The 20,265-nt window shown below is 45.3% G+C and overlaps 13 protein-coding genes across 13 annotated transcripts; 7 read left to right on the top strand and 6 right to left on the bottom strand.

Annotated features, from left to right (window-relative positions):
- Window positions 1-203: 203 nt before the first annotated feature.
- Window positions 204-1,170, bottom strand: LOC6729408. Its single transcript, XM_002104687.4, has 4 exons — window positions 933-1,170; window positions 642-880; window positions 475-585; window positions 204-401 (listed from the first exon to the last, which is right to left on the bottom strand). The coding sequence occupies exons 1-4, from the start codon at window positions 1,098-1,100 to the stop codon at window positions 260-262; spliced, it is 660 nt and encodes a 219-aa protein (XP_002104723.1). The 5' UTR covers window positions 1,101-1,170; the 3' UTR covers window positions 204-259.
- Window positions 1,171-2,125: 955 nt separating this feature from the next.
- LOC6729407 lies at window positions 2,126-4,524 on the top strand. The gene is made up of 4 exons (XM_016174784.3): window positions 2,126-2,434; window positions 3,005-3,916; window positions 3,975-4,163; window positions 4,229-4,524. Exons 2-4 carry the CDS (start codon window positions 3,066-3,068, stop codon window positions 4,521-4,523), a joined length of 1,335 nt encoding a protein of 444 aa, XP_016036053.1. The 5' UTR covers window positions 2,126-2,434; window positions 3,005-3,065; the 3' UTR covers window position 4,524.
- Window positions 4,525-5,013: 489 nt separating this feature from the next.
- LOC6729406 lies at window positions 5,014-7,333 on the top strand. Its single transcript, XM_016174785.3, has 4 exons — window positions 5,014-5,569; window positions 5,783-6,305; window positions 6,430-6,750; window positions 6,922-7,333. The coding sequence occupies exons 1-4, from the start codon at window positions 5,236-5,238 to the stop codon at window positions 7,172-7,174; spliced, it is 1,431 nt and encodes a 476-aa protein (XP_016036052.1). The 5' UTR covers window positions 5,014-5,235; the 3' UTR covers window positions 7,175-7,333.
- Window positions 7,197-8,463, bottom strand: LOC27206920. The gene is made up of 3 exons (XM_016182697.2): window positions 7,577-8,463; window positions 7,410-7,520; window positions 7,197-7,347 (listed from the first exon to the last, which is right to left on the bottom strand). The coding sequence occupies exons 1-3, from the start codon at window positions 8,374-8,376 to the stop codon at window positions 7,212-7,214; spliced, it is 1,047 nt and encodes a 348-aa protein (XP_016036051.1). The 5' UTR covers window positions 8,377-8,463; the 3' UTR covers window positions 7,197-7,211.
- A 59-nt stretch (window positions 8,464-8,522) lies between these two features.
- LOC6729405 lies at window positions 8,523-9,581 on the bottom strand. The gene is made up of 3 exons (XM_002104684.4): window positions 8,908-9,581; window positions 8,743-8,853; window positions 8,523-8,684 (listed from the first exon to the last, which is right to left on the bottom strand). The coding sequence occupies exons 1-3, from the start codon at window positions 9,579-9,581 to the stop codon at window positions 8,549-8,551; spliced, it is 921 nt and encodes a 306-aa protein (XP_002104720.1). The 3' UTR covers window positions 8,523-8,548.
- Window positions 9,582-9,595: 14 nt separating this feature from the next.
- Window positions 9,596-10,624, top strand: LOC6729404. Its single transcript, XM_016174786.3, has 3 exons — window positions 9,596-9,904; window positions 9,960-10,360; window positions 10,422-10,624. The coding sequence occupies exons 1-3, from the start codon at window positions 9,701-9,703 to the stop codon at window positions 10,579-10,581; spliced, it is 765 nt and encodes a 254-aa protein (XP_016036050.2). The 5' UTR covers window positions 9,596-9,700; the 3' UTR covers window positions 10,582-10,624.
- Window positions 10,625-10,702: 78 nt separating this feature from the next.
- LOC27206725 lies at window positions 10,703-11,679 on the top strand. Its single transcript, XM_016182536.3, has 2 exons — window positions 10,703-11,211; window positions 11,276-11,679. The coding sequence occupies exons 1-2, from the start codon at window positions 10,727-10,729 to the stop codon at window positions 11,430-11,432; spliced, it is 642 nt and encodes a 213-aa protein (XP_016036049.1). The 5' UTR covers window positions 10,703-10,726; the 3' UTR covers window positions 11,433-11,679.
- Window positions 11,600-12,711, bottom strand: LOC6729403. Its single transcript, XM_002104682.4, has 2 exons — window positions 11,891-12,711; window positions 11,600-11,766 (listed from the first exon to the last, which is right to left on the bottom strand). The coding sequence occupies exons 1-2, from the start codon at window positions 12,391-12,393 to the stop codon at window positions 11,610-11,612; spliced, it is 660 nt and encodes a 219-aa protein (XP_002104718.1). The 5' UTR covers window positions 12,394-12,711; the 3' UTR covers window positions 11,600-11,609.
- A 264-nt stretch (window positions 12,712-12,975) lies between these two features.
- Window positions 12,976-13,876, top strand: LOC6729402. Its single transcript, XM_039295571.1, has 4 exons — window positions 12,976-13,194; window positions 13,264-13,502; window positions 13,560-13,670; window positions 13,732-13,876. Exons 1-4 carry the CDS (start codon window positions 12,976-12,978, stop codon window positions 13,874-13,876), a joined length of 714 nt encoding a protein of 237 aa, XP_039151505.1.
- A 14-nt stretch (window positions 13,877-13,890) lies between these two features.
- Window positions 13,891-14,837, bottom strand: LOC6729401. Its single transcript, XM_002104680.3, has one exon. The coding sequence runs from the start codon at window positions 14,690-14,692 to the stop codon at window positions 13,994-13,996; it is 699 nt and encodes a 232-aa protein (XP_002104716.1). The 5' UTR covers window positions 14,693-14,837; the 3' UTR covers window positions 13,891-13,993.
- Window positions 14,732-16,164, bottom strand: LOC6729400. The gene is made up of 6 exons (XM_016177397.3): window positions 15,716-16,164; window positions 15,617-15,661; window positions 15,487-15,558; window positions 15,250-15,432; window positions 15,085-15,201; window positions 14,732-15,029 (listed from the first exon to the last, which is right to left on the bottom strand). Exons 1-6 carry the CDS (start codon window positions 16,108-16,110, stop codon window positions 14,900-14,902), a joined length of 942 nt encoding a protein of 313 aa, XP_016036047.1. The 5' UTR covers window positions 16,111-16,164; the 3' UTR covers window positions 14,732-14,899.
- A 109-nt stretch (window positions 16,165-16,273) lies between these two features.
- LOC6729399 lies at window positions 16,274-17,240 on the top strand. The gene is made up of 2 exons (XM_002104678.4): window positions 16,274-16,820; window positions 16,880-17,240. Exons 1-2 carry the CDS (start codon window positions 16,404-16,406, stop codon window positions 17,066-17,068), a joined length of 606 nt encoding a protein of 201 aa, XP_002104714.1. The 5' UTR covers window positions 16,274-16,403; the 3' UTR covers window positions 17,069-17,240.
- Window positions 17,241-18,049: 809 nt separating this feature from the next.
- On the top strand, window positions 18,050-20,142 carry LOC6729398 (tRNA modification GTPase GTPBP3, mitochondrial). Its single transcript, XM_002104677.4, has 3 exons — window positions 18,050-18,327; window positions 18,662-18,967; window positions 19,024-20,142. Exons 1-3 carry the CDS (start codon window positions 18,139-18,141, stop codon window positions 20,008-20,010), a joined length of 1,482 nt encoding a protein of 493 aa, XP_002104713.1. The 5' UTR covers window positions 18,050-18,138; the 3' UTR covers window positions 20,011-20,142.
- Window positions 20,143-20,265: the final 123 nt, after the last annotated feature.

Here is a 20,265-nt window from a genome sequence, read left to right as displayed (position 1 = left end):
CGAGACAATAAAAATACCAGCAGCTCGAATCGAAAAGACAAATGCAAAGGAGCACACAGCACGAATTTCGAGAAACTAATTTAAAATAATGTTGCTTAACTTTTGGCCGCAGTCAAGGGCGTGGACGATTAAATAATGTACACTAAAAACCATTAAATGAACTAGTTTATGAAGCGAAAAGCCTCTAAAATAATATTAAATACATAGAAGTGGCATTCTTGCTTCAAGAGATTTTCAACGTAATTATTTTTTATTCTACTTAGATAGTTATCCTGGCCATTTGCATGAGTTTATTCCAGAACTCCTGGCTGCAGTCACTGTAAGTTTTCCGGCAATTGGCACCAGCTTTTCCGGCATTCCGGGCATGCAGATACTTTTCAGGCACATTATCCAGGGATGGACTGTTAAATGGTTAAAGATAACAAGTGCTACATTTTGCTTAAGCATTTTAAAGATACTAAAAACTAGACTTACACCAGCACTGCATTCAGGATCTCGCCGAAAATGCTGTTGTGCACAAAGGGACGTTGGGATATCTCACAGATACTTTTGAGCAGGCAGGCACCTGCATTCCGATCTCCGAGCCTGCAACACGAATAACCTAGTAAAAGGCGATGACAGATGAGCCATCAAATACACACCGCTCCAAGCCCGTCTCCACGACATCGTACAGCCAAACTCGGGTCTCGTCCTGGAAAACCCTGCTCTGGATGCCTCTCCTCCACTCTCTGGCGGTGGACAGAAATGTCGAGGTGTTCCAGAAGCTCCACCAGTAAATTGGGACAGGCGATGGCACGTATTGGGCCTGGTAGTTGACGAATCCCCAAACCGACTGCACCGTATCCGCCTGCTTGATGGGAAACGCCAAGCCAGCGACAATCTGGGGGCGAACAATTAGGAGCCGGAATGCCAAAGTTGGATCGATGGTCAACCTTGTTTGTGCCCTGGCCATTGAAAATGGCCAAGCGTTTGGTGCGACTGAGGCTCAGCCCATGGCTAGCATTTCTATCATTCCCATCTCCGGCAGCACTCGCAGCAAGGACGAACAGCAGCAGGACGGAGGATGGATTCGGCTGGAACTGTTTGCCACTGGAGTGCATGGTCAACTAATTTTGCAGCCGGTGCAACTTGCGGCAGCATTGGGAAACTCAGCTCTTAGTTTGCCAAAGAAATTGACAGACGGGGAATTCGCAAAGTTAACAGAAAACTGCCATTATGCACTGAGGAAATAAGTGTGAGGAATCTTTGTATTGTAAAATGTCCAATTAAATTGCATCTTAAGCGAGATATTACCAAAATAACACATGTTTCAAAAACCACTATTTATATGAATATTTGAACCGGAACATAATCGCCTATTTATGTTTTATCATGTATAAAATGTATGTATAAAACGAATGGGCAGAATCAATACTGAACATCGAAACCGCAACTGAAGCTGTGGCGACTCCAACTATCTGGAACACTTACGTGGCTTCGATTCGCAATGCCTCCTTAATCCATCTGCCCTCCATCCATTCCATGACCAGAATGGCAGTGTGTGTGTGCCTGGATTCAATCGCCTTTGGCGATATGTGGATGCCACTCCCAATGAAGTATCCTTCCTTTAAGAGGTGTTCCTGGCGGTCCATTATCCTGGCCACCAGTTGTAAACTGATTGGTGTGGCCAATCGAAATATTCAGTGTATATCATAAAATCATAAAGATTTTTATTTACCAATTCATATTAAATAATAGTGTATTCAAAGAATTGACCCATGAATTAATTAAAAACTATGCCGTAACATTAATTTTGGTTTTGAATAATAAGAGGTAAAATAAAATAGAGCAGTTAATTCGAAAATTAAAAAGCACTCAATCAAGCTGAGAATTTCACCGAATGCGTGAAACGTTTAATCCATCCGTAAGCAGTAGTGATTAAAATATTTTAAATGCTAACCATGAGCTACTGTTTTTTTTATTATTTGACTGGCTTGTCACTTTAAAGATTATTTATTGCGGTGGCTAGCAGGCATTGTTAGCGCGAAATAAAAAACCAGCAAATATAGTAATTAAACAATCTGTTGTCGGGCAATTTGACAATGTACGAAATAAATGGGATGCATAGAGTGAAAAATCGAGGAATTAGTATTTCAGCTGCAGGTCATTTCAGTTGGGAGATGGAATGCAAATGGATCGGACTATTTAGCACCTTCTAAAGAGCACTTGGGATGGCACAGAATAGAGTTAACGACACTCAATTGGGTGCTAATTGTACAATTAAACTTGGCCGAACCAAACTGGACCAAAATCGTTGGCCGGAATACACGCGGCATCAGTTTCAGTAGCAGTTCGAGTTCGATTCGGACAGCTAATGGCATCAACATATCGTAAAATAAAAAGTTTAGGCCCGGCCAAAATCGCTCCCAATCGAGAAACCAATTCGCCCCTAATGGTAATTATCTGCTTCATAAATTCGCGTTCAATTCCGACCGGAGTTTTGGCCCCTCGAAAATGGCAGTGTTTTAATTGTACAGACCGATCGGAACGGATTCAAACTGGACCAGCGACCAGCGACTATTGGCCATTGGGATATTGGACATCTCTTGCGCTTCGAATATTGTCGAAAATTGCATTAATTTAACGCATGATTGGCAGTGCCGGCAAATGGAAGCGTCACAGCTAAAGTGAAATTATGCAAATTTCGTCGCCGCTTTTTTCGATGCGAGTGCCCAGGCACGCAGCAATCTGAATGTTCGATTGCTCAATTACACTAGTGAACAAAACTGGGACACCACTCTTGAAAATAAAAAAATTTAACTGGTGCCCTGAAATAGAGTTACATGATGTTCGTTTAAGAGATAGGTTTCGATAGGTTTCAAAAGTGTTAATAAACATTAATATAAATATCCATTCTAATAGCTTACAAAAATTACTTATAAAATGTGAATAAATTCTGAGATTTAGATACTTCTGAGATACTTACATATTCTTAAAAAATCTCCATCAAAAATATTTTCATTAGAACTCCATGTTGGCTGCTAAGTGTTGACCAAGTGACTTTTGCTGGCTTCCATTAAGGACAAATGGGGAAAACAATCAAAGTAATTGGATGTGCTGGAGTCGGCACTCTGCTCATATTGCTGCTGCCTCTTTGCCTGATCCAAAATTATAGTGCACCAAGTGGTAATGGTCACTCGAATGACTCGCACACAGTGGTCACCACACCTGCTTCTGCTCCTGCTCCTGCTCCCGCTGGCCCACTTGAATCTGGAAGGGATGCCATGTTGCGACTGCATCGCCAGAAACGGTACCTGCTCTTTCCCGAGGGCTCGTCCTTTCAGCTGGTGTTCGACATCATCATACCCATCATAGACTACACCAACTACGCCATCCTGGGCATCACCTGCTCCGTGGCCTGGGAGCTGCCCAGCAAGCCGCCCAGCGAGCTGATTGAAAACGTGCTCACGCGCATCAACGACGGCACCATCGGCACTGTCCGCCGGAACGGTAGCGTAGCCGATCCAGAGCCTGACCCTCCATCCCAGCCACTATCCCAACCCCTAACCCACTCGCAGAATCTGGAACTGGACAATCGAGGAGCAGCCACGGCTAATTGGCAGGCAGTGCACGCACCGCCGGCGAATCCACCGGCATATGCGGCCAATGAGCATGACTCCCACTCGTATTACACGAATATCCAGCGCATCCCGGCCGCTTACCCATATGCAAATGCAAATGCGAATGCGGATGCAAATGCAAATGGACAGCAGCGCCAGGCGGCGATTCCTGCTAATTGGCATGCGCGACAGTCGCCCGCCGAGTGGCAGCAGAGGGTGGAGACGGCGGGCGCGGACAACTGGTGGACACGGAATGGACAGCGAGTGCAGCAGAACTGGCGCGAAAAACAGCGCATATGGGGTCCCTCGAAGTGGGAGTAAGTAAAGCTACAAAATATACATATTTAAGTATATTATATAAAGAATATTTTGCAGCTATGCCTACTCCCAGCGACCTCGAGAAGTGCTGCGAGCACCACCCAAACATCACATATATCCCGTTTTCGCCAGGCGGAGGCGGCGACGCAGTCTGGAGCAGGATGCCCACTTCCAGCGACTCCACCTGCAGCAGCATCTCAGCTCGAGGCAGCTGCTCTTTGGCAAAATCGAACGCCTGTACAAGTCGTGAGTTTAAGACGCCTACTATAAATCATTTCGCTCAGTGGTGTAGTAAACGTGTAATCCCCCAGGCGACGACTAAATGGTACCTCCTGTGTGCTACGAGCACTCTGCGAGTCCTCCCAAAGGCAACAGCATGTCCTTCGAGGGACGAATGTGGTCAAGCCACAAAGCTTTATAATGGAACTACTCTCGGCCATCTTCCAATTGCCCAGCAGCGATGACGTGGAGCAGCCGGAGGAACTGGAGCTAATGATTTCCCCTCATTATCTGGAGGCACATCGGCAGAAGGGCAACTGTCGGCAAATCTACGGCGACTGCAATCACACATTCTGGTTGGAAAATAAAAGTCTGGGAAATATCTAAATGCTATTGAGTTTTATTCAAAATTATATATTAAATCTAAGGTACACTACAGTAGAACTCAGTGTTTAAATAACTTTGAAGATTAGCGAGTTATTTAATATATCTTATAGTTTGTATTGACAACCCACCCAGAAAGCTAGTCGGATATTGTAAAGAAAGATTGCACAAAAGTCATTTGGAAGTTTCTTCACTTGCAGCTAAAAGCATTTCCCGAGTCGAAGGCGAGCATTTGAGTTTATCCCCGGAAAAACGGAGACTAGTGATCACATTACTTCAACTTCAACTCCGCAGCACTATCGGAATAAGATGGAAGTGTGCTACTTTCGGGATGGAACGAATAAACCAAAAGTTGGGAGCGTGAAAAAGTAATTTGAACCTCTAAATAGACCAATGAGCACACGGAGCAAAAGGCGAAGGCAATGGAAGCAGCTCCACAAGACAAACTACTTGGCAAAACACAAAAGACGAAAAGTGTGAAAACTAATGAAAGACAAAGAAGGAGGGCAAAAGAAATTTAACGAACGGAGCTCAAACACAAACTGGAAACTTTCTGGAGGGAAAGCTGCTTGGACACCACCACTACTCACAATTAACAGCCAAGTTTTGGCCAAGAACGCTTCTGCTGCTGCCTCTCTTTGTCGGTTTGGGCCAGCATCGCGATACTTGGCCAACAGTTGCCGCATGGACAACGCTTCGACAGCAGGTTGGAAAAATGTGGACTCGGAAAAAGATGGGGAGCTGCTCCAATGCCATCGAGAAGGGAAATTCCCCAATAGGTAATTGCTGGCCGACCATCCTGACGCTTCTCATCGTGGCCAACTTGGTCGACGCACTGAAGACCGGGGAATCCATCCAGTTGGCAACCGGGAGCCAGCCATCACTGAGCATAAACAATGCGGACGACAGCAGCCTGGAGCAGCTCATCGAGATGCGGCTGAATGAGTCTGCGTCCGCATCCGTCCAGAACAGCCAGTCAGCCAGCCAGGAGCTGTTGTCCCGGAAACGACGTTATTTGGTATTTCCGGAGGGCAGCTCCTTTCAGATGGGTAAGTCCTCAGTCACGGGACAGTGACGCAGTTAAAGGGTATTTTACATTGAATAGGGGGTGTTGCATTTAAAATATACCTTAATTAATTAAAAGATTTAAATGCAGAGAAATAATTTTAAAAATTGTGAAAACTTGTCTATTAATAGTTAGGGGTACGCCACTGTCATAATGCAAATCACATGCCTATTACCCCCCATCTTCATCCGTTTAGTGTACGATGAGATTGTGGGAATGGTGGACCACACGAACTACTTGATTCTGGGCATTACGGTGGCCCTGGCCTGGGAGCTGCCCAGCAAGCCGCCCAGCGAGGAGCTGGACGATCTGCTGACCAAGTTGGAGGACGGCACAATAGACATCAGTCGCAACGACACCGTGTCGAACATAACCTATGTGGATGTGGATGCAGATGCCTCGACGACCACGACGAGCAGGCCGGCGGACTACAAGCCCAACTACATCAATTTGTCGAGTTACGGCTCCTCCTCCTCCTCGAGTGGCAGCAACTCCTACTACAGCCAGTCGCCCGTTTTCCGCACTCCGATGCATCCGTCGCATCGATATGCGGATAGTTATTACTCCTCACGTCCAAAGGGGGGCAGGCGGAAGGACAATCACTACTACTACAGTCGGCCCGGGGTCAGCTCCAGCTCCAGCAATCCATTCGCCAAGTGGACGAGACCCTACTCTCACGCCCAGAACTCACGCTATCCCTACTGGGCTCTAAACTCAAGGTAAAACTACATACTTAGGAATTTTTTAAGCTTCATCCTTCTTTGTTGGGATTTGGTATTCAGTCGTTTATAGTATGACCTTATGCATGTTTATATTTTAATTAATTATCTATTTCGTTTGCAGACTCAAAGATAGATACTACGGCTACAAAAGTCAACAGGCAGCACCGCCGGCGGCGCAGCGACGACAGGACAGCACCACCACCACCAGCGCACCCACCACCAGTCGACCCACTCGAAGGCCAGCTCCTCGACATCATCGCATATATCCGGTGTTTGGCAAGCGCAGCATTCCGGATGCAGCCAATCCGCATAAACGCCAGCGACGCAGTGGAGTGGCCACTGAGCACGAGGACAAGATGAGCCGCCTGGAGCAACTCCAGATCAAGCACCATCGCAGAAGCAGACAGTCCTTGTACGAACGAATCGAGAAGTATCTGGACAAGTAAGTAGGACTAAGTTAAGCATCGATTCCAAGGAACGTGTAGATTTACTCCACTATGTCATTAAGATACGTTAAAGTTCAGATACAAGTTTGAGGTATACTCATCAGGGATTTTAGTTAAGAAGTACTTATCCACTAATTAGCGTGCTAAACGACTTACTCCTTCCACAGGCGAGGTCACCATGGCCACCACTGCGTATTGCGAACCCTCTGCGAAACGGGCCAGAAATCGACGGAGGAGGAGCCCGGCACCTTCGTGGGCGAACTGATGCGTGCGGTGTTCACCCTTCCGGAAGCCATGGACAACGAACCGGTTGCCTATCGCGACACCCACTACGACAAAGCACACGCCTCCAAGGCGGACTGTGCCGCCCTCTATCCGGAGTGCAAGCAGTCCATGTGGCAGGCCCAGTTCATACAATAAACACCCAATCCCCAAGTCTGCTTTAAGTTGCCTTTATTCAGTTCCACTTTCCACCCATTAGCCAGGCCAGTAAGTTCAGCTTACACGAGTCGCGAAACTGCCGGTCACAGTCGTCCGCATCCATTTGCATTATCCGGGAATAGTCATCCTCTACGCCGGATGCGGTGGGTAGTCTAAGGTGGTTAATATGCAAAACTTAATCAAGCTGATATCACAGAAATCACATTAAACTTACGTAAACACAAGCCTCACAATATCCTGAATCATCGAATATCCACGCGGTAGAAGCAGGCGTTTGCTATCACAGATGGCTCTCAAAACACAGGCTTTAGCATCGATGCCCAAACTATAGTATTATGTACTAGTTATTCACTAAAGACTTAACTATAAATTCATTCTTACAGCTTACTGAAACCATCAAAGTGCTCAAAAAGCTGCCTGCGATCGCGATGTCCGTTGTAATGCCGCATATCCTCGAGATGCGCCAATTCAGGATAGTGAGCTACCTCATGCGGTGTCATGTCGGGATCGTACGGATCATAAAGCGGCTGAGACCGCACATCCTTATAGGGTTCCACCTCGGGATCATAGTACTCGCCATCCGCAGATCTATACCAGCGTTTCGACCACTTGGGCGACTGCGTGGTCCACTTGCTCCATCTGCCAGGTTGACTGTACTTCTCGTAATTGTGATTCGCTGGCGACCAGTTCTCGTAACGATTACCATATTTGGACCAATGTGCCCACTTGGCAGGATCTACGTAGGATGGTTTTTGTGGCCTCACATCGATGCGTTGGAGTAGTTTCATTGGCATGGGTTTCTTCAGAGGGGTAGCCTTAAATCTCCAGTTTGTTCCGGGTATCCAAACATAGGTGGGTTCCGTAGTTGTCTTTGGTTTCTCCGTGGTCGTTGTTCTCTGACGATATCGCTTTGGATAGACATCTTCGCGTTTCGAGGGAACGGGATAATAACAAGCCTGCTCGATATTCATATTCACTCCCTTGGGATAAGCAGAGATTAGACCTTTACTCAGCTGACCTGTAAACTTCAAATTTGATCCTGGAGGAAATAGCACGAAACGCTTTCGACGGGAAAAGACTCTATCAAACACATGATTTAACTCCGTGTGGTTTGAATCCACTTGGCCCAAAGTCAAGTGAATAAGCTCGAAACTAAGTAGGATCAACAGATCGATACGCATTTCTGAAGAGTACTGATTGAGATATTCAAAGTGAAGACAACCAGATCCAATTTCAATGTACTGTTTACCATTGTAGTCAAGTGTACTGAGGTGTTAATTGCACATTCAACAATTGAAGAACTTAATTTGAGAAGTATTGGTCAAAATACGTGACTGATAAATAAGTTTTACTTTATTCAAGTCTGCCACTCAACAGCCAAATTAATAAATTCATATTACACTTAGACTTTAACTCCGTTGCACATTCATCAGCATCTTTGTCCATTAGGCGACTGTATTCATCTTCCAGGCCATCCAAACGGGGCAGACTTTTAAATATAAATTTTAAAAAATATTTTATTTAAAATTAAGAGGAATTAAACTTACGTGAATACCACTCGCAACATGTCCTGAAGCATGGAATACCCAGGTGGCAGCAGTAATCTCTTGCTATCACAGATGGTGCGCAAAATGCAAGACTTGACATCAATGCCAATCCTTAAAGAGTTGTAAGATCAGATAAATTAAAAAAAATAAACTATAAGTACGCACAATGAACTGAGCTTGGCGAACCGATCAAACAGTGATCTGCGATCGCGATGGCCGTGGTAATGTTGTGATTGCCATGCTCCACTGTACTTGTTCTGATTCCATTTGGATTCCCACTTTGGCGAAGGTGTGGTCCATTTTGACCACTTTGCCTTGTTTAAGTCCCCTCCTTTCCATTGGTAAGTGTCCCATTTTTGTTTCTGATTCCAATCTTGCCACTTATAAGGATTGGCATAGCTATCATCATCGATGCGATGAGTTTTCGGAGCTGGTTGTCTCCATTTGGGTTTGGTCAAGGTCTGGGCCTTAAAACGCCAATCGGTGCCAGGTATGTAAATAATGGAATCAGGCAGCTTTTCCGGTTTTTTAGTCGTGGTCTTGGGTCGCAACTTCTTGGGGTAGATATCCTCCACAGCTCCGGGAATCGGAAAGTAGACAGCCTCTTCCAAAACAAAAGTTATACCTTTGGGATAGGTCGCCAGAAGTCCAGTAGCAAAGGAACAGGTGAACTTAACAAACGATCCCGGCGGAAACAACACAGCTCTTCTTCGTCGTGAAAAAACTCTGGGCACTACATCTTTAAGTTCCGTTTTCTTGGATTTTCCCTGATATGCTTCCAAACTTGGCCCAAAAGCGGCATACAGCACCAACAAGATAAAGATCTTGGCTCGTAGCATCTTAGCCAACTGAAAAGCCCAAATTATGGATGCTGCCCAAAGAGGCCAGTTATTCTGGCAGTGCCAACCGATTGCCCAAATATTTACTCACAGCTGATTGACGTCTTGATATATTTACGATGATCATGTATCCATTAACCCACCGACCCAATTTGTCCAGTAATTTTGGGAATCGCTTGTTTGTAGATCGATCAGTTCCCCTTCAAAACTCAAGACGAATGGTTCCCAAAATGAAACCGAATTGGCTAACTACGTGTATCCTAGTTATTTTTCTGATTCATCAATCGAGTTCTCTGCTATGGCCAGCATCTTCTAATTTGGGTGTAAGTGAAGTTTGGACACAAATCTGGACTATAAAACTAACTACATCACTTGTAGCTGACACTTTCAGTGTCCACACCCATTGCTGAACTCTATCCAGAACGTCGTATTCTGATCGATTGGTGCTTCGCCATCTCCTACAACTATCCCTATAACCTGACTGAGTTTTATAGCATACCCATCTGGCCAGGATTCGCCAACTACAAAGCGAAGCGAGAAGTTCCCCAACTGGAACTGACGGATGAGAACTTCTATACGAAATATGGACATAATAATGGCAATGGTATGCATCCCAAGGATTTTTCGGCTGGGGAACTCTATGCCTTCCTTGAGGATACTTTAGCGGGATATGGATACCATGAGACGTGCTTGCTAAGAAGTGTTTGCGAGTTGGCACAACACCCTTTCGATGACAACCATCAGCACTTGCTAAGCGACATTGTGACCTTCGTTTTGAGGTAAGAATATTTTAAGATATCAAATGTTTTAGTTAATTTAATTTATAATCTATTTCTGTAGCCCCTCCCAACACGAAGGTTTTCGGGATGACGAAGACGTATACAGAAAGACCTACGAATTGGCCGAGCAAGATGGATTCCTGGGTCGGGATTGCTTGAGATTATATTCCCACTGCAAACACGATCTATTACAGCTGATGAGTCAAGTTATATTTCACTAGAACTAATAAAAGATCTAGAAATGGGCCTACATGTAAATTGCAATGTCTGTGCGTTTCATTAGCAGCCACTAATTAAGTGCGTTGAGTTGTCAAGATATCGAGTTGAGATACACATTCTTCTTGCTGTGATGGTCACCAGATCAGAATGTATCTCACCGGCGTCCACTTCACTGGAGCTCTGCTTTCGCTATGGAGCATTCTCAGACCCATCCAGGCTGAGTTCCCACTGCTTTTTCCGGCATCTTCTGTTTACCAGATCACCTCATCGCTGTCGGTGCCCGTGGTCATTCCGGATCGCAAACTCTTCTGGGATTGGGGTCTCCAGATGAACTATGCCCTGCCGGCTCAACCTTCCTCCTTCTACGCAGCCACCATTTGGCCAGATGAGTTTTCTCGGCGCGGAAAGCGTCACTTGTGGAATGAGACCGCAAAGTATCTGCCAGAAGGTGTGTCCGCGATGCATCCAAGTGACTTTACGGCCGGAGAGCTGTACGAGAGCCTGGAGAATATGCTCATCCAGTATGGCTTCGATGAGTCCTGCCTGCTGCGCAGTGTTTGTGAATTGGCGCGACATCCTTTCAAGGATATGGAAAACAATATGCTCACCGCCCTGCTGACTTTTACCCTGACGTAAGTAAAAATCGAAGCTATATTAAATTTAATCTATGGATTTTGTTGTATCTTTCAATTTCAGTCCCTCTTTGCATGAGGCTTTCGCACCTGGGGAAAACGTTTACCGGGAAGTTTACGAACATGCCGAAGAACAAGGATTCCTTGGAATGGATTGTGGCCATCTGTATTCCAACTGCCCCGTGGACTTTCTCAGTGGCATCAGCAGCCTGTTAAGCTAGCAGTGTTTACCTGATCCATTAAACTGATTGTGGACAACCAGTTGGCCTAGAGGCATAATAATTTGGGAAAGCATTTTCAATTCAATGAAGCTTAATTGTAAACTGCAACTGTGTGCCAGTGCAGAAATAATCTAGACCAATTAAATAGACAACAATGTTATGGCTAAGATATTTATTTCATCTGACCAGTCGGGTGGCTAGGTTTATGATATCTGCTTGGCAACTCGGATATGATAGATGACACTGACCACCGAGAAAACCAATTTGCTCGGCTTTTTCGTATCTATCACGATAATGCTGCTCGTCCTCGGCGAATCCCTCGTGTTGAGATGGTCTGCAATTAAAAACAGAAAATTACGAATAAATATATATAATGGGTATAACAAAATCTTGTTCAGAATATTTCTTTTTTATAAGAAAAGAATAATGAGCTTACATTTTCAACGTTTAAAACTTACGTGAGCAGGAAGGTTATAACTTGGGTGACCATTCCATAGAAGTGGTCCTCTGCAAAAGGATGCAGGGCCAGTTCGCAGACACTGCGGAGCAGACAGGATCTATGGAAACCATAGGTTTCGAGCATGTTTTCTATACCCTTGTACAATTGACCGGCTGTAAAATCGCCGGGATGCATGCCGCCCTCCAGATCCCACTGCTGTAGATTAGCAACCAGGCTGTTGTCCAACTGGCGCTTTTGTCTCCGGGACAGCTCATCGGCCCAGATGGTGGCATTGTAGAAGGCGGACACCGTGGGCGGCAGGTTGTAGTTCATCTGAAAGCCCATGTCCATGAATACTTTGGTGCGGGTGTTCAGGTCGGCGGGAATGGAGATGGATGAGGTCAGCTGGAGCACCGTTGAGGTGGGAAAAAGCAGAAGTCCATGAATGGGTCGAATCAGGGTGATCAGCAGCAGGATGACCTGGCCGAAATCTCCGACGTTCTGCAGCTTTGAGCGATACATGGCGATGTGATCCACTTGGGAAACATGCAACGAGCCACCCGAAATCCAGAGCACTCCATTGTCTATTTGGGGATTAATTAAGGCGAGCTGTGAATAAGCGGATCAACGACCAGAGCCAGATGCGTGAATAGCAATTAGAACGGTCCACAAAACACCTCCGAAAGTGGAGCGCATGCTCCATCATTAAGATCCAAATGGCAGCGTGATCTGGCCAATCAAGAGACATCTTCGGCTGACTCCGTTTTCCTCCACAAGAACGTTTCATTACCCAAAGACCTTAAGTCATTGGTGCTACACAGAAAACAATTCAGGTTGGCTCTAAGTATAAAACTTATGCCTTCAATAGAAGTTGAATACATATTTTGATTAATAAGTATGAAATTTAAAATACCTTATTATATTTATTAAATAAGTGCAACAAACAAAAATAATTAAGTTAAATTTTTTTTCTCTGTGTATTCTTCCCAATCAGAATCTGTCAATTTCTTAGGCAAACACATATGGCGTTCTTTGTGTATCGTGGCTGAGATCCAAGTTTAAACAAAGAACGATTAGTTAGCATTGCACTAGAACACAAACAAGATGGTCCATAGAGTTCTGACCTGGCTTTTGTTTCTCCTCAGTTTGCTATTCACCATTGACTTGGTGCTGAGCTTCACAAAGAACATTTACACCTCAGACGACAGTTTTTTAAGGATTAGCAGAAGTATAAACCATCCAGATGAGGGCGGTAACAGCAGTCTTACTTCTTTGAGTCGCTCCAAGCGCGTGGCCATCTACAATGGACAGGGCGTTGTCAAGGTAGGATTACAACATGGTAGATTTGGCACATCTCCAACCATTCCACTTATACTACCACCCACTTTGCAGTTCGTACCTAGCCTGGCGTATCCTGTGAAGCAGACGGACAAGAAGCAGTCCTTTTGGTGGTTCTTCAACGTGCAAGGCCAGTGGATACCCACCACCATTCCCCTGTACTGGTGGAGCTTTTGGAACACCACCGCTTTCGTGTCCACTGCTCGCGAGTGGCGCAAGGACATGCAGGCAAAGGTCCTGCACGACGAGGCGCGCACATGGGTCTACAATGCCATTGAAGTGGGCATGGAGCAGTGAGTATCAGTTTAGGGATTAGCTACCTATTTTTTAATCCCCCTCTTTTTCTACAGACTAGATGGTGCTTACGGCGGAGTTTGCCTGCTCAGAAGCATATGCGAAATCTCGCAGAAACCCTTTCAGAACAGCAACATCTTCAGTGAGATCGTAAACGCAGTGCTGGTGTATGTGACATTTTACTTGGAATGGATGAGTTATGAATTGTAATTATAAATGAATTTCCAGACCCACCCTGGACAATGTGGCGAGTAAGTATTTACACGCCCGGAACGCGGGACGTGGAGGTGCCGACTGCGAGCGAACCTATAGCGATTGCAATCCGCTCCTCTGGAGCCTCGTGACAAATATGGCCAAGAATCCGTTTCAGTGATCACACATCCTGTATCCGTGCTGGCACTCAGGGCAAACATTTTAATCTCCTCATACAAATAAAAAATGTATATGCTGTAGAATCGTAAAAGCGCTTTATATAATCAGGGCCACGGCTCTACTTCTTGGCAATGGCTCGTCGTCGGAACTCGGCCCAAATCTCACAGAGCAGCGGTTTCGCCAGACAATTGCACTCCTTGAGTGGCGGGGCGTCGGGCTTGAGACGTCGGCACTCTGAGAAAGATGGATATGGCGTCCGGGGCTTCACACACGGCAGGGGTCCCCGTTCCCTTCTGCACGAGGGTGGTCGGCGACCATCGCGATGGCAGCGACGGGGCAGACGGGGACACAGATCCTCCGACGGATCCGGACAAGGCTGCGGGCAGGCGGTCGATGGCTTCGCCGATGGCTTGCGCCGCTTAATAGGAGCCGGCTTGGCCTTGGCGAAACAGCAAATCTTCTTGGGCTTGATCTGGATGGGCGGGCAGGCCACCCATGTCTGCCAGTACTTCCGCTTCGCCTTGTCCGACTCGACGTAGTAGATATCGTCGAAGCGCGGATTGAACGGACAGGCTGTGTCGTCGGGATCACAGAATGGATTCAGCCACATGGACTGTGCCTTGACGATCTTCCTCTTCTTCTTGGGCGGAGCCTGCAGATTGGGCTTGCCGCAGGGGAACTTGGTCAACACCTTGGGGCACCGGCTCGGCCCCTTCTTATCACAGCCAGACCCAAATCGCACACAGCTCTTAACCGCACCAAAAATCATCGCGCTTGGCCGGAACAGTGCTCGGGAGGAATAAACACTCAGTGCCATTTTGGAGCTCTGGAATTTTGAATTTTTAACCGAAATATATTTTCCAAAGGGTTTGGGCCGGAAATTTAGATGGAATTTTGCGAACACGAAACTGGGAGGCTAGAGACCTATCCAGCTCGAGAACGGAATGAGAACTGACGACTCTGGGTTATCCGAAATCACAGTACAACGACATGGGTCGGAAGTTCGATTCTCGGCTCACTATGTTTACAATTTTGCACCACTTTGGGTAAGGAAGTCTAGAACATTGTAGGGACAACTTGGGGCGTAAAATCGGGCACAGTCCTGGTTATCCATGCGATGCCTGTACTTATCGTCGGCCACCTCTTCGGGAACTCTGAAGTATAGTTTATTTAATGGATTTTTATATCACAATAAATTATTTTACTTACATCAGCACAATTCGCATTAGATCCTCCATGAGGAAACCCTGATCTTGGCCGGCGTTTAACTTGGCCCTTAGTTCACACATGGCTCTCTTGATACAGGACCTTAGGTCCAACTGAAAACTATTAATGGGTTATTTTAAATTATTTTGTGTAAAACTTGAATCTTACACTTTTCCCATGGCCTCAAGCTGATCGAAAATCTCTCTGCGTTCTCTGTATCCACGATGTAACTTCCAACTAGGCACTTGATCCCAGGATTCATAAACTTCTTCCTCCGGTGGATATGAGTTTCTCTGATTTGCAGACAAACTCCATGGGCTATGATAGAATGAGGCCCTATTCAATGTGGGTCTGAAATATTTAAAGCCACATTAGAGTATTTCAAAAGAAATAATCTGATATTACCTCGATTCATAGAACTCCTTCCTGCGATTAGTGGGCGAGGATAAGTGCCATGGAGCTTGGGAAAATGAATCCCTAGTAAGACATGGAACTTGTAATTATTACCTCGTGAAAGTAATTCATAATAATTTACCTCAATGTTGTTTGGTAGAATGGTACTCTACGGCTAATGGCGGGACTAAACTCAAAATTTCGAATTAATTTCTTTAACTAATAGATATAGATACTTTACCTATCGTAATGAGCATTTCTATGTGGCTCCGCATAGTACGGATAAGAGCTTTCAGGCCTTTTGCTATATGACCAATCATATCGGCGTTTTGCCATTGACATTGGCTTTGGCTTCATCTTCTTCAGGATCTTGGGCTGCCAACCCTCAATGGTGTCGGGAACCGGAACGTACATATCGAACTCCAGGCTGTACTGAAGGCCACTTGGTCGTCCGCCCAAAATGAGTTTGGTTAGGGCGGCGGTCAGGAGAAGGGAAGCCTTATCGGGAAATACCAAAGCACGCACCCGTCGCGATAGAATGCGATTCTCCAAAGAGGAGCCCACCAGATGGGTTTGATTCCCAAAAGTCGCCCTAATGGCTCCGATCCACAGAAGTACCAAAATCGTAGACCTCATGCCGCCACTCTGAGAACTCAACTGATCTGTGTGACAGATACTAGCCGTGGAAAATTAACGCCAGATGAACAGCGCTAATTAAGAAAGGTGAGCCGGCTTACAGCATCAGGTGTGCCTTGATTCGTACGCACCTTACATGTCACCTCGATTTTTTGGGAGCGGATTCAGTTCGTTACACGCCGCCTCTTTGGAAGCAGGCTACATTTTGGCATTCCAATACTAAAACTTACACAATTCCCTAATTCTTTTTAATAAAATTTCTAAAAGCGTAAAAAAAAGTATATCTACCGAGAATGGTTAACATCCACGGTGGCACTCGGATGATGGTGAACCGCTGCATCGAGCTCCTCCGTGCTCGGATCGAATGCGCCTCCACGCGTCACATCGCCAGGCGGTACCAGCGCCCCAGGGTGGGCAGCCCATACCTGCCCGACGATCAGATACTCAGGGAGCGGGAAAAGGCGGATGTGTACAAGAAGAACAAGCGACGCTCCATGTGGGAGCAGGACGATGGCCACGGCGGACGCATCTCCGTCGGGGACGATCAGGAACGCTTCGATAACGAGCAGTACCATCCGCGCGAACTGGAGAAGCGAAACTACGAGTGCACCTGGGTCAATTTCCCGGACAGCGTGGCGACCAAGCAAAACCGCAGACGGGACTTCCTGGAAACGATGGATACTGACGCTCCTCGACGTCGTCGAACCCAGGTGCTTATTTTATGGGATATTTCAAACAAAAATCAATTTGAAATAATCTTTGTTTGCAGGGAGACAGACCGAGTACGGCAAAACCATGTGACGACGAGGCCCGTGCCTTTATCAACCAATGGGACACCAATGCGGCGATGATCCAGCGCAACAAATTTGCTCGTGCCACTGATTGCTGTCCACCACCCATAGTATCTCTCCGGTTGTCAAACGCCTACAACACCCGAAAACGTCAGTTCTTATTCTAATCCGGTTATTTTTGACAGTTGTATTCGAATCAGAAATTCTAGCAATTGCTCATTCTTGTAGCCTGATCAAATTGATAGTGTCGAAGGCATCAGATTTTAAAGCGTCCAAATCCGAAAATGTAACTGTATAGTGCAGATGTCATATTTGTTAATAATAAAATATTTAAATGTATTGTGTGTCTTCGTCAAGAGCGGAGAAGGGATTTGAGATGAGATCATAGCTAAAAATCATGGATCATGGCTAAAAATGGTCTCAGAGACATAATAAAAACTGATTCTTACAGTCTTTTATCAGTGCTTATTATTTTTACCACCTTTTGGTAAAACTAAAAAAAAATATTTTTTTTCCCGATTTTCACATTTTTTATAAGGGGGTAACATCGTCTATTTTTTCAAAAAATGTCAAAAAAATTAAATAGGAAATTTTGAACTACAACAAATTAAGGGTTTAATTACAAGTTCATCGAGATATGACATTCGATATTTGGACCATTATTTCGAAAGTTTTTTACAAAAAATCAGATAATTATTTGGCAAAAAATTCCAAATACTGCATAAATTGGAAGTGAATTCTAAAAAAATAAAAAATTCAAAAGCTCTGTATTATTTATTATGACATTTTCTTGAAATGCCCATTAAGGTGGTCTAGAGTGCCATTTGGAAAACGCTCTGCGAGGTTAGAAATTTCCCAAAGAGTGGGGAGACGACTTTTCAATTCCATATTTTTCATATTTCTTGTATCTATACCCTTAAGTCGTACATAGATAGTTAGATCTTTTTTTTCATAACATTATTGCAGTTATATTTTTTGAAATTCACCTCCAAATAACGAAAAAATAAATAAATAAAAAACGTCCCCATGTTCCAAATCCAATATTTCGGTCAAATTGGTTTGTGTCGTTACTGGAGATTTACCAAAGCTTACAACCACTTCACAAATGTTGCACAATCCTTTAGTGTATATCTCGGAGCGAAATGATATATTTTTGTAACGGCCATTCCGCGGTCACACTTAATATCACGTTTAATTGTTTATTATTCGGCGGTTGGGTTTTAATTGTTTTTTGGCGATGGCGCTTCTCAGAAACGCGTCCCAGAGCTTCTTGGGCAGTTTCCGGCGCTTTGCCAGCAGCGGATGCACCATCTACAGCCTCAGTTCCGGTCATGTCAAGTGCGGTGTGTCCGTGATCCGCGTCTCCGGGCCGCAAACAAAGAAGGCCCTCCGAGCAATTGTTGCAAACAAAGAATACGAGCCAAAGGCAAGTCAATCAATATATACGTTTATTATTCGATATAAGAGGAGGGGTCATGACCTGTGCAGTGAATAGTTTTGCTTACTAGTATCTACAATATATGTAACCAAATGAAAATACCTGTAGCTTATCTAAATTAATTTTGGGACAGGTATCCTGTTTAAAAATAAACAAATTTAAAAAAATTCCTTACTTACATAAAGTTGACTAAATAAATTGAAATATTTCGTGAACTTTGGCAAGCTGCCAGGTTTCATTCGTATAATTATTCATATTTAAAGACGAGAAACCTCTTTGATAGTGAAACTTATAGTTCCTTTATAAATACTTTTCCAAATAGGCCCGTCAGGCGTATCTGAAATCCTTCTACCATCCCGCCAGCAAGGAGATGATCGACCGTGGGCTCTTACTTTGGTTTCCGGGACCGGCTTCCTTCACTGGGGAGGATTCCTGCGAGTTCCAGGTGCACGGATCTTTGGCAGTCATTGCGGCCATGCTGGATGCTCTGGGAAAAGTGGATGGCTTGCGGCCGGCGGAGCCGGGAGAGTTCACGAAAAGAGCCTTCTTTGGTGGAAAATTGGATTTGACAGAGGTGGAGGGATTGGCAGATCTTATCCATGCTGAAACGGAGGCGCAAAGAAAGCAGGTAGGCAATGGACTTCGGGTCTTATAAATGTAGTTTCAAGTCTACTCTTCCTCCAGGCACTGCTACAAAGTACTGGAGCACTGGCGCGTCTCTACGACAACTGGCGCCGGCGACTTATTCGCTGTGCTGCCCATTTGGAGGCCTACATAGACTTCGCCGAAGAGGAGCAAATCGAGGGCGGCATCATCCTGCAACTCGGCAAGGAACTGAAGGCGGTGAAGCTCGAAATTCGCGAGCATTTGAGTGACCAGCGGCAGGGAGAGCTCCTCCGCGATGGAGTTCGCACTGTGATCATCGGAGCACCTAATGTTGGCAAGAGTAGTCTGCTCAATCTCCTCTGCCAGCGATCCGTGTCCATAGTGACGGATCAGGCGGGCACCACGAGGGATATTATAGAAACAATGCACAATTTCGGAGGATATCCGGTGGTATTTTCCGACACAGCAGGATTACGCCGATATACTACGGATAGTATAGAGCAGGAGGGTATGCAGAGAGCCAAGAACTGTCTGGTCCAATCCGATTTGATATTGCTCTTAGCAGAAGCCAAAAACATTGCACACCTGACGCACGATGACGCAGTTGCTCCCTTTGTTGATAACTATCTGGGAGAGTTGGATATACCCCTGGACATGTGCTCAGGGAAACGTCTGCAACTGGTGGCCAATAAAACGGACACTTTGACAGAGGAGGAGCATCAGCAGCTGGACAAGCTGTCCAACGTGTTAGCCATATCGTGCCATAAGCCCGATAAGATGCCCGTCTTACTGGGATCACTGGAGAAGCAGCTGCAAGAACTGTGCGGGGAACCGCGGGCGGAGAATCCACGCATCACAAACACACGCTACCGACAACAACTGGAACGCTGCATTGAGAACATTGACATTTTTCTGCGAGATTACAGACCCGACGTTTACCCGGACATGGCCATTGCCGCCTCCAAGCTGCGCAACTCCGTGCGCTGCATCGAACGCATCACCGGACACATCAGCTGCGAAGATATACTCGACGTGGTCTTCAAGGACTTTTGCATTGGAAAATGAAGAGATAACCATAGTTTATAGTTGTGAGTTGCGAAGATTACACTGCCCCGTTGAGTATTGAATAAAATATTCATTTGTACCTTTAGAATTTTAATAAGCACAATAAATTAAGATTTCTGCACGTTTAAGGAAGATTGGAATTACATTTATTTCTAAAATTAACATGGGGCTTAGTGAACTTTTTTTTAAATTTTTCATTGAATCAAAAAAAATATATTTTCTTTAAAAAAAATAATTTCTTTTTCGAAATTACGT

The sequence above is a fragment of the Drosophila simulans genome, chromosome 3R (assembly GCF_016746395.2).
Source record: "Drosophila simulans strain w501 chromosome 3R, Prin_Dsim_3.1, whole genome shotgun sequence".
NCBI lineage: Eukaryota > Metazoa > Arthropoda > Insecta > Diptera > Drosophilidae > Drosophila > Drosophila simulans.
Note: the sequence above shows the minus strand (reverse complement) of the source record. Positions and strands in the feature narration are given on the sequence as shown.

What these genes read in the sequence shown, in the direction of transcription:
- LOC6729399 (XM_002104678.4), top strand. Translation starts at nt 16,404, where the DNA reads ATGGTTAACATCCACGGTGGCACTCGGATGATGGTGAACCGCTGCATC. An exon ending in CTCGACGTCGTCGAACCCAG is followed by an intron (nt 16,821 to 16,879) that starts GTGCTTATTTTA and finishes CTTTGTTTGCAG; the next exon opens with GGAGACAGACCGAGTACGGC.
- LOC6729406 (XM_016174785.3), top strand. Translation starts at nt 5,236, where the DNA reads ATGTGGACTCGGAAAAAGATGGGGAGCTGCTCCAATGCCATCGAGAAG. An exon ending in TACTGGGCTCTAAACTCAAG is followed by an intron (nt 6,306 to 6,429) that starts GTAAAACTACAT and finishes TTTCGTTTGCAG; the next exon opens with ACTCAAAGATAGATACTACG. An exon ending in ATCGAGAAGTATCTGGACAA is followed by an intron (nt 6,751 to 6,921) that starts GTAAGTAGGACT and finishes CTCCTTCCACAG; the next exon opens with GCGAGGTCACCATGGCCACC.
- LOC6729405 (XM_002104684.4), bottom strand. Translation starts at nt 9,581, where the DNA reads ATGCTACGAGCCAAGATCTTTATCTTGTTGGTGCTGTATGCCGCTTTT. An exon ending in TTCGCCAAGCTCAGTTCATT is followed by an intron (nt 8,854 to 8,907) that starts GTGCGTACTTAT and finishes CAACTCTTTAAG; the next exon opens with GATTGGCATTGATGTCAAGT. An exon ending in ATGTTGCGAGTGGTATTCAC is followed by an intron (nt 8,685 to 8,742) that starts GTAAGTTTAATT and finishes TATATTTAAAAG; the next exon opens with TCTGCCCCGTTTGGATGGCC.
- LOC6729401 (XM_002104680.3), bottom strand. Translation starts at nt 14,692, where the DNA reads ATGGCACTGAGTGTTTATTCCTCCCGAGCACTGTTCCGGCCAAGCGCG.
- LOC6729408 (XM_002104687.4), bottom strand. Translation starts at nt 1,100, where the DNA reads ATGCACTCCAGTGGCAAACAGTTCCAGCCGAATCCATCCTCCGTCCTG. An exon ending in GTGGAGACGGGCTTGGAGCG is followed by an intron (nt 586 to 641) that starts GTGTGTATTTGA and finishes TTCGTGTTGCAG; the next exon opens with GCTCGGAGATCGGAATGCAG. An exon ending in ATCCTGAATGCAGTGCTGGT is followed by an intron (nt 402 to 474) that starts GTAAGTCTAGTT and finishes ACCATTTAACAG; the next exon opens with TCCATCCCTGGATAATGTGC.
- LOC27206725 (XM_016182536.3), top strand. Translation starts at nt 10,727, where the DNA reads ATGTATCTCACCGGCGTCCACTTCACTGGAGCTCTGCTTTCGCTATGG. An exon ending in CTGCTGACTTTTACCCTGAC is followed by an intron (nt 11,212 to 11,275) that starts GTAAGTAAAAAT and finishes TTTCAATTTCAG; the next exon opens with TCCCTCTTTGCATGAGGCTT.
- LOC6729400 (XM_016177397.3), bottom strand. Translation starts at nt 16,110, where the DNA reads ATGAGGTCTACGATTTTGGTACTTCTGTGGATCGGAGCCATTAGGGCG. An exon ending in TTCTACCAAACAACATTGAG is followed by an intron (nt 15,559 to 15,616) that starts GTAAATTATTAT and finishes ATGTCTTACTAG; the next exon opens with GGATTCATTTTCCCAAGCTC. An exon ending in CTAATGCGAATTGTGCTGAT is followed by an intron (nt 15,030 to 15,084) that starts GTAAGTAAAATA and finishes ACTATACTTCAG; the next exon opens with AGTTCCCGAAGAGGTGGCCG.
- LOC6729398 (XM_002104677.4), top strand. Translation starts at nt 18,139, where the DNA reads ATGGCGCTTCTCAGAAACGCGTCCCAGAGCTTCTTGGGCAGTTTCCGG. An exon ending in ACAAAGAATACGAGCCAAAG is followed by an intron (nt 18,328 to 18,661) that starts GCAAGTCAATCA and finishes TTTTCCAAATAG; the next exon opens with GCCCGTCAGGCGTATCTGAA. An exon ending in CGGAGGCGCAAAGAAAGCAG is followed by an intron (nt 18,968 to 19,023) that starts GTAGGCAATGGA and finishes CTCTTCCTCCAG; the next exon opens with GCACTGCTACAAAGTACTGG.
- LOC6729403 (XM_002104682.4), bottom strand. Translation starts at nt 12,393, where the DNA reads ATGTATCGCTCAAAGCTGCAGAACGTCGGAGATTTCGGCCAGGTCATC. An exon ending in GTTATAACCTTCCTGCTCAC is followed by an intron (nt 11,767 to 11,890) that starts GTAAGTTTTAAA and finishes TTTTAATTGCAG; the next exon opens with ACCATCTCAACACGAGGGAT.
- LOC6729404 (XM_016174786.3), top strand. Translation starts at nt 9,701, where the DNA reads ATGATCATGTATCCATTAACCCACCGACCCAATTTGTCCAGTAATTTT. An exon ending in CAGCATCTTCTAATTTGGGT is followed by an intron (nt 9,905 to 9,959) that starts GTAAGTGAAGTT and finishes CATCACTTGTAG; the next exon opens with CTGACACTTTCAGTGTCCAC. An exon ending in ATTGTGACCTTCGTTTTGAG is followed by an intron (nt 10,361 to 10,421) that starts GTAAGAATATTT and finishes CTATTTCTGTAG; the next exon opens with CCCCTCCCAACACGAAGGTT.
- LOC6729402 (XM_039295571.1), top strand. Translation starts at nt 12,976, where the DNA reads ATGGTCCATAGAGTTCTGACCTGGCTTTTGTTTCTCCTCAGTTTGCTA. An exon ending in ATGGACAGGGCGTTGTCAAG is followed by an intron (nt 13,195 to 13,263) that starts GTAGGATTACAA and finishes CCCACTTTGCAG; the next exon opens with TTCGTACCTAGCCTGGCGTA. An exon ending in ATCGTAAACGCAGTGCTGGT is followed by an intron (nt 13,671 to 13,731) that starts GTATGTGACATT and finishes ATGAATTTCCAG; the next exon opens with ACCCACCCTGGACAATGTGG.
- LOC27206920 (XM_016182697.2), bottom strand. Translation starts at nt 8,376, where the DNA reads ATGCGTATCGATCTGTTGATCCTACTTAGTTTCGAGCTTATTCACTTG. An exon ending in TTTGATGGTTTCAGTAAGCT is followed by an intron (nt 7,521 to 7,576) that starts GTAAGAATGAAT and finishes ATAATACTATAG; the next exon opens with TTTGGGCATCGATGCTAAAG. An exon ending in ATTGTGAGGCTTGTGTTTAC is followed by an intron (nt 7,348 to 7,409) that starts GTAAGTTTAATG and finishes TAACCACCTTAG; the next exon opens with ACTACCCACCGCATCCGGCG.
- LOC6729407 (XM_016174784.3), top strand. Translation starts at nt 3,066, where the DNA reads ATGGGGAAAACAATCAAAGTAATTGGATGTGCTGGAGTCGGCACTCTG. An exon ending in TGGGGTCCCTCGAAGTGGGA is followed by an intron (nt 3,917 to 3,974) that starts GTAAGTAAAGCT and finishes AATATTTTGCAG; the next exon opens with CTATGCCTACTCCCAGCGAC. An exon ending in ATCGAACGCCTGTACAAGTC is followed by an intron (nt 4,164 to 4,228) that starts GTGAGTTTAAGA and finishes GTAATCCCCCAG; the next exon opens with GCGACGACTAAATGGTACCT.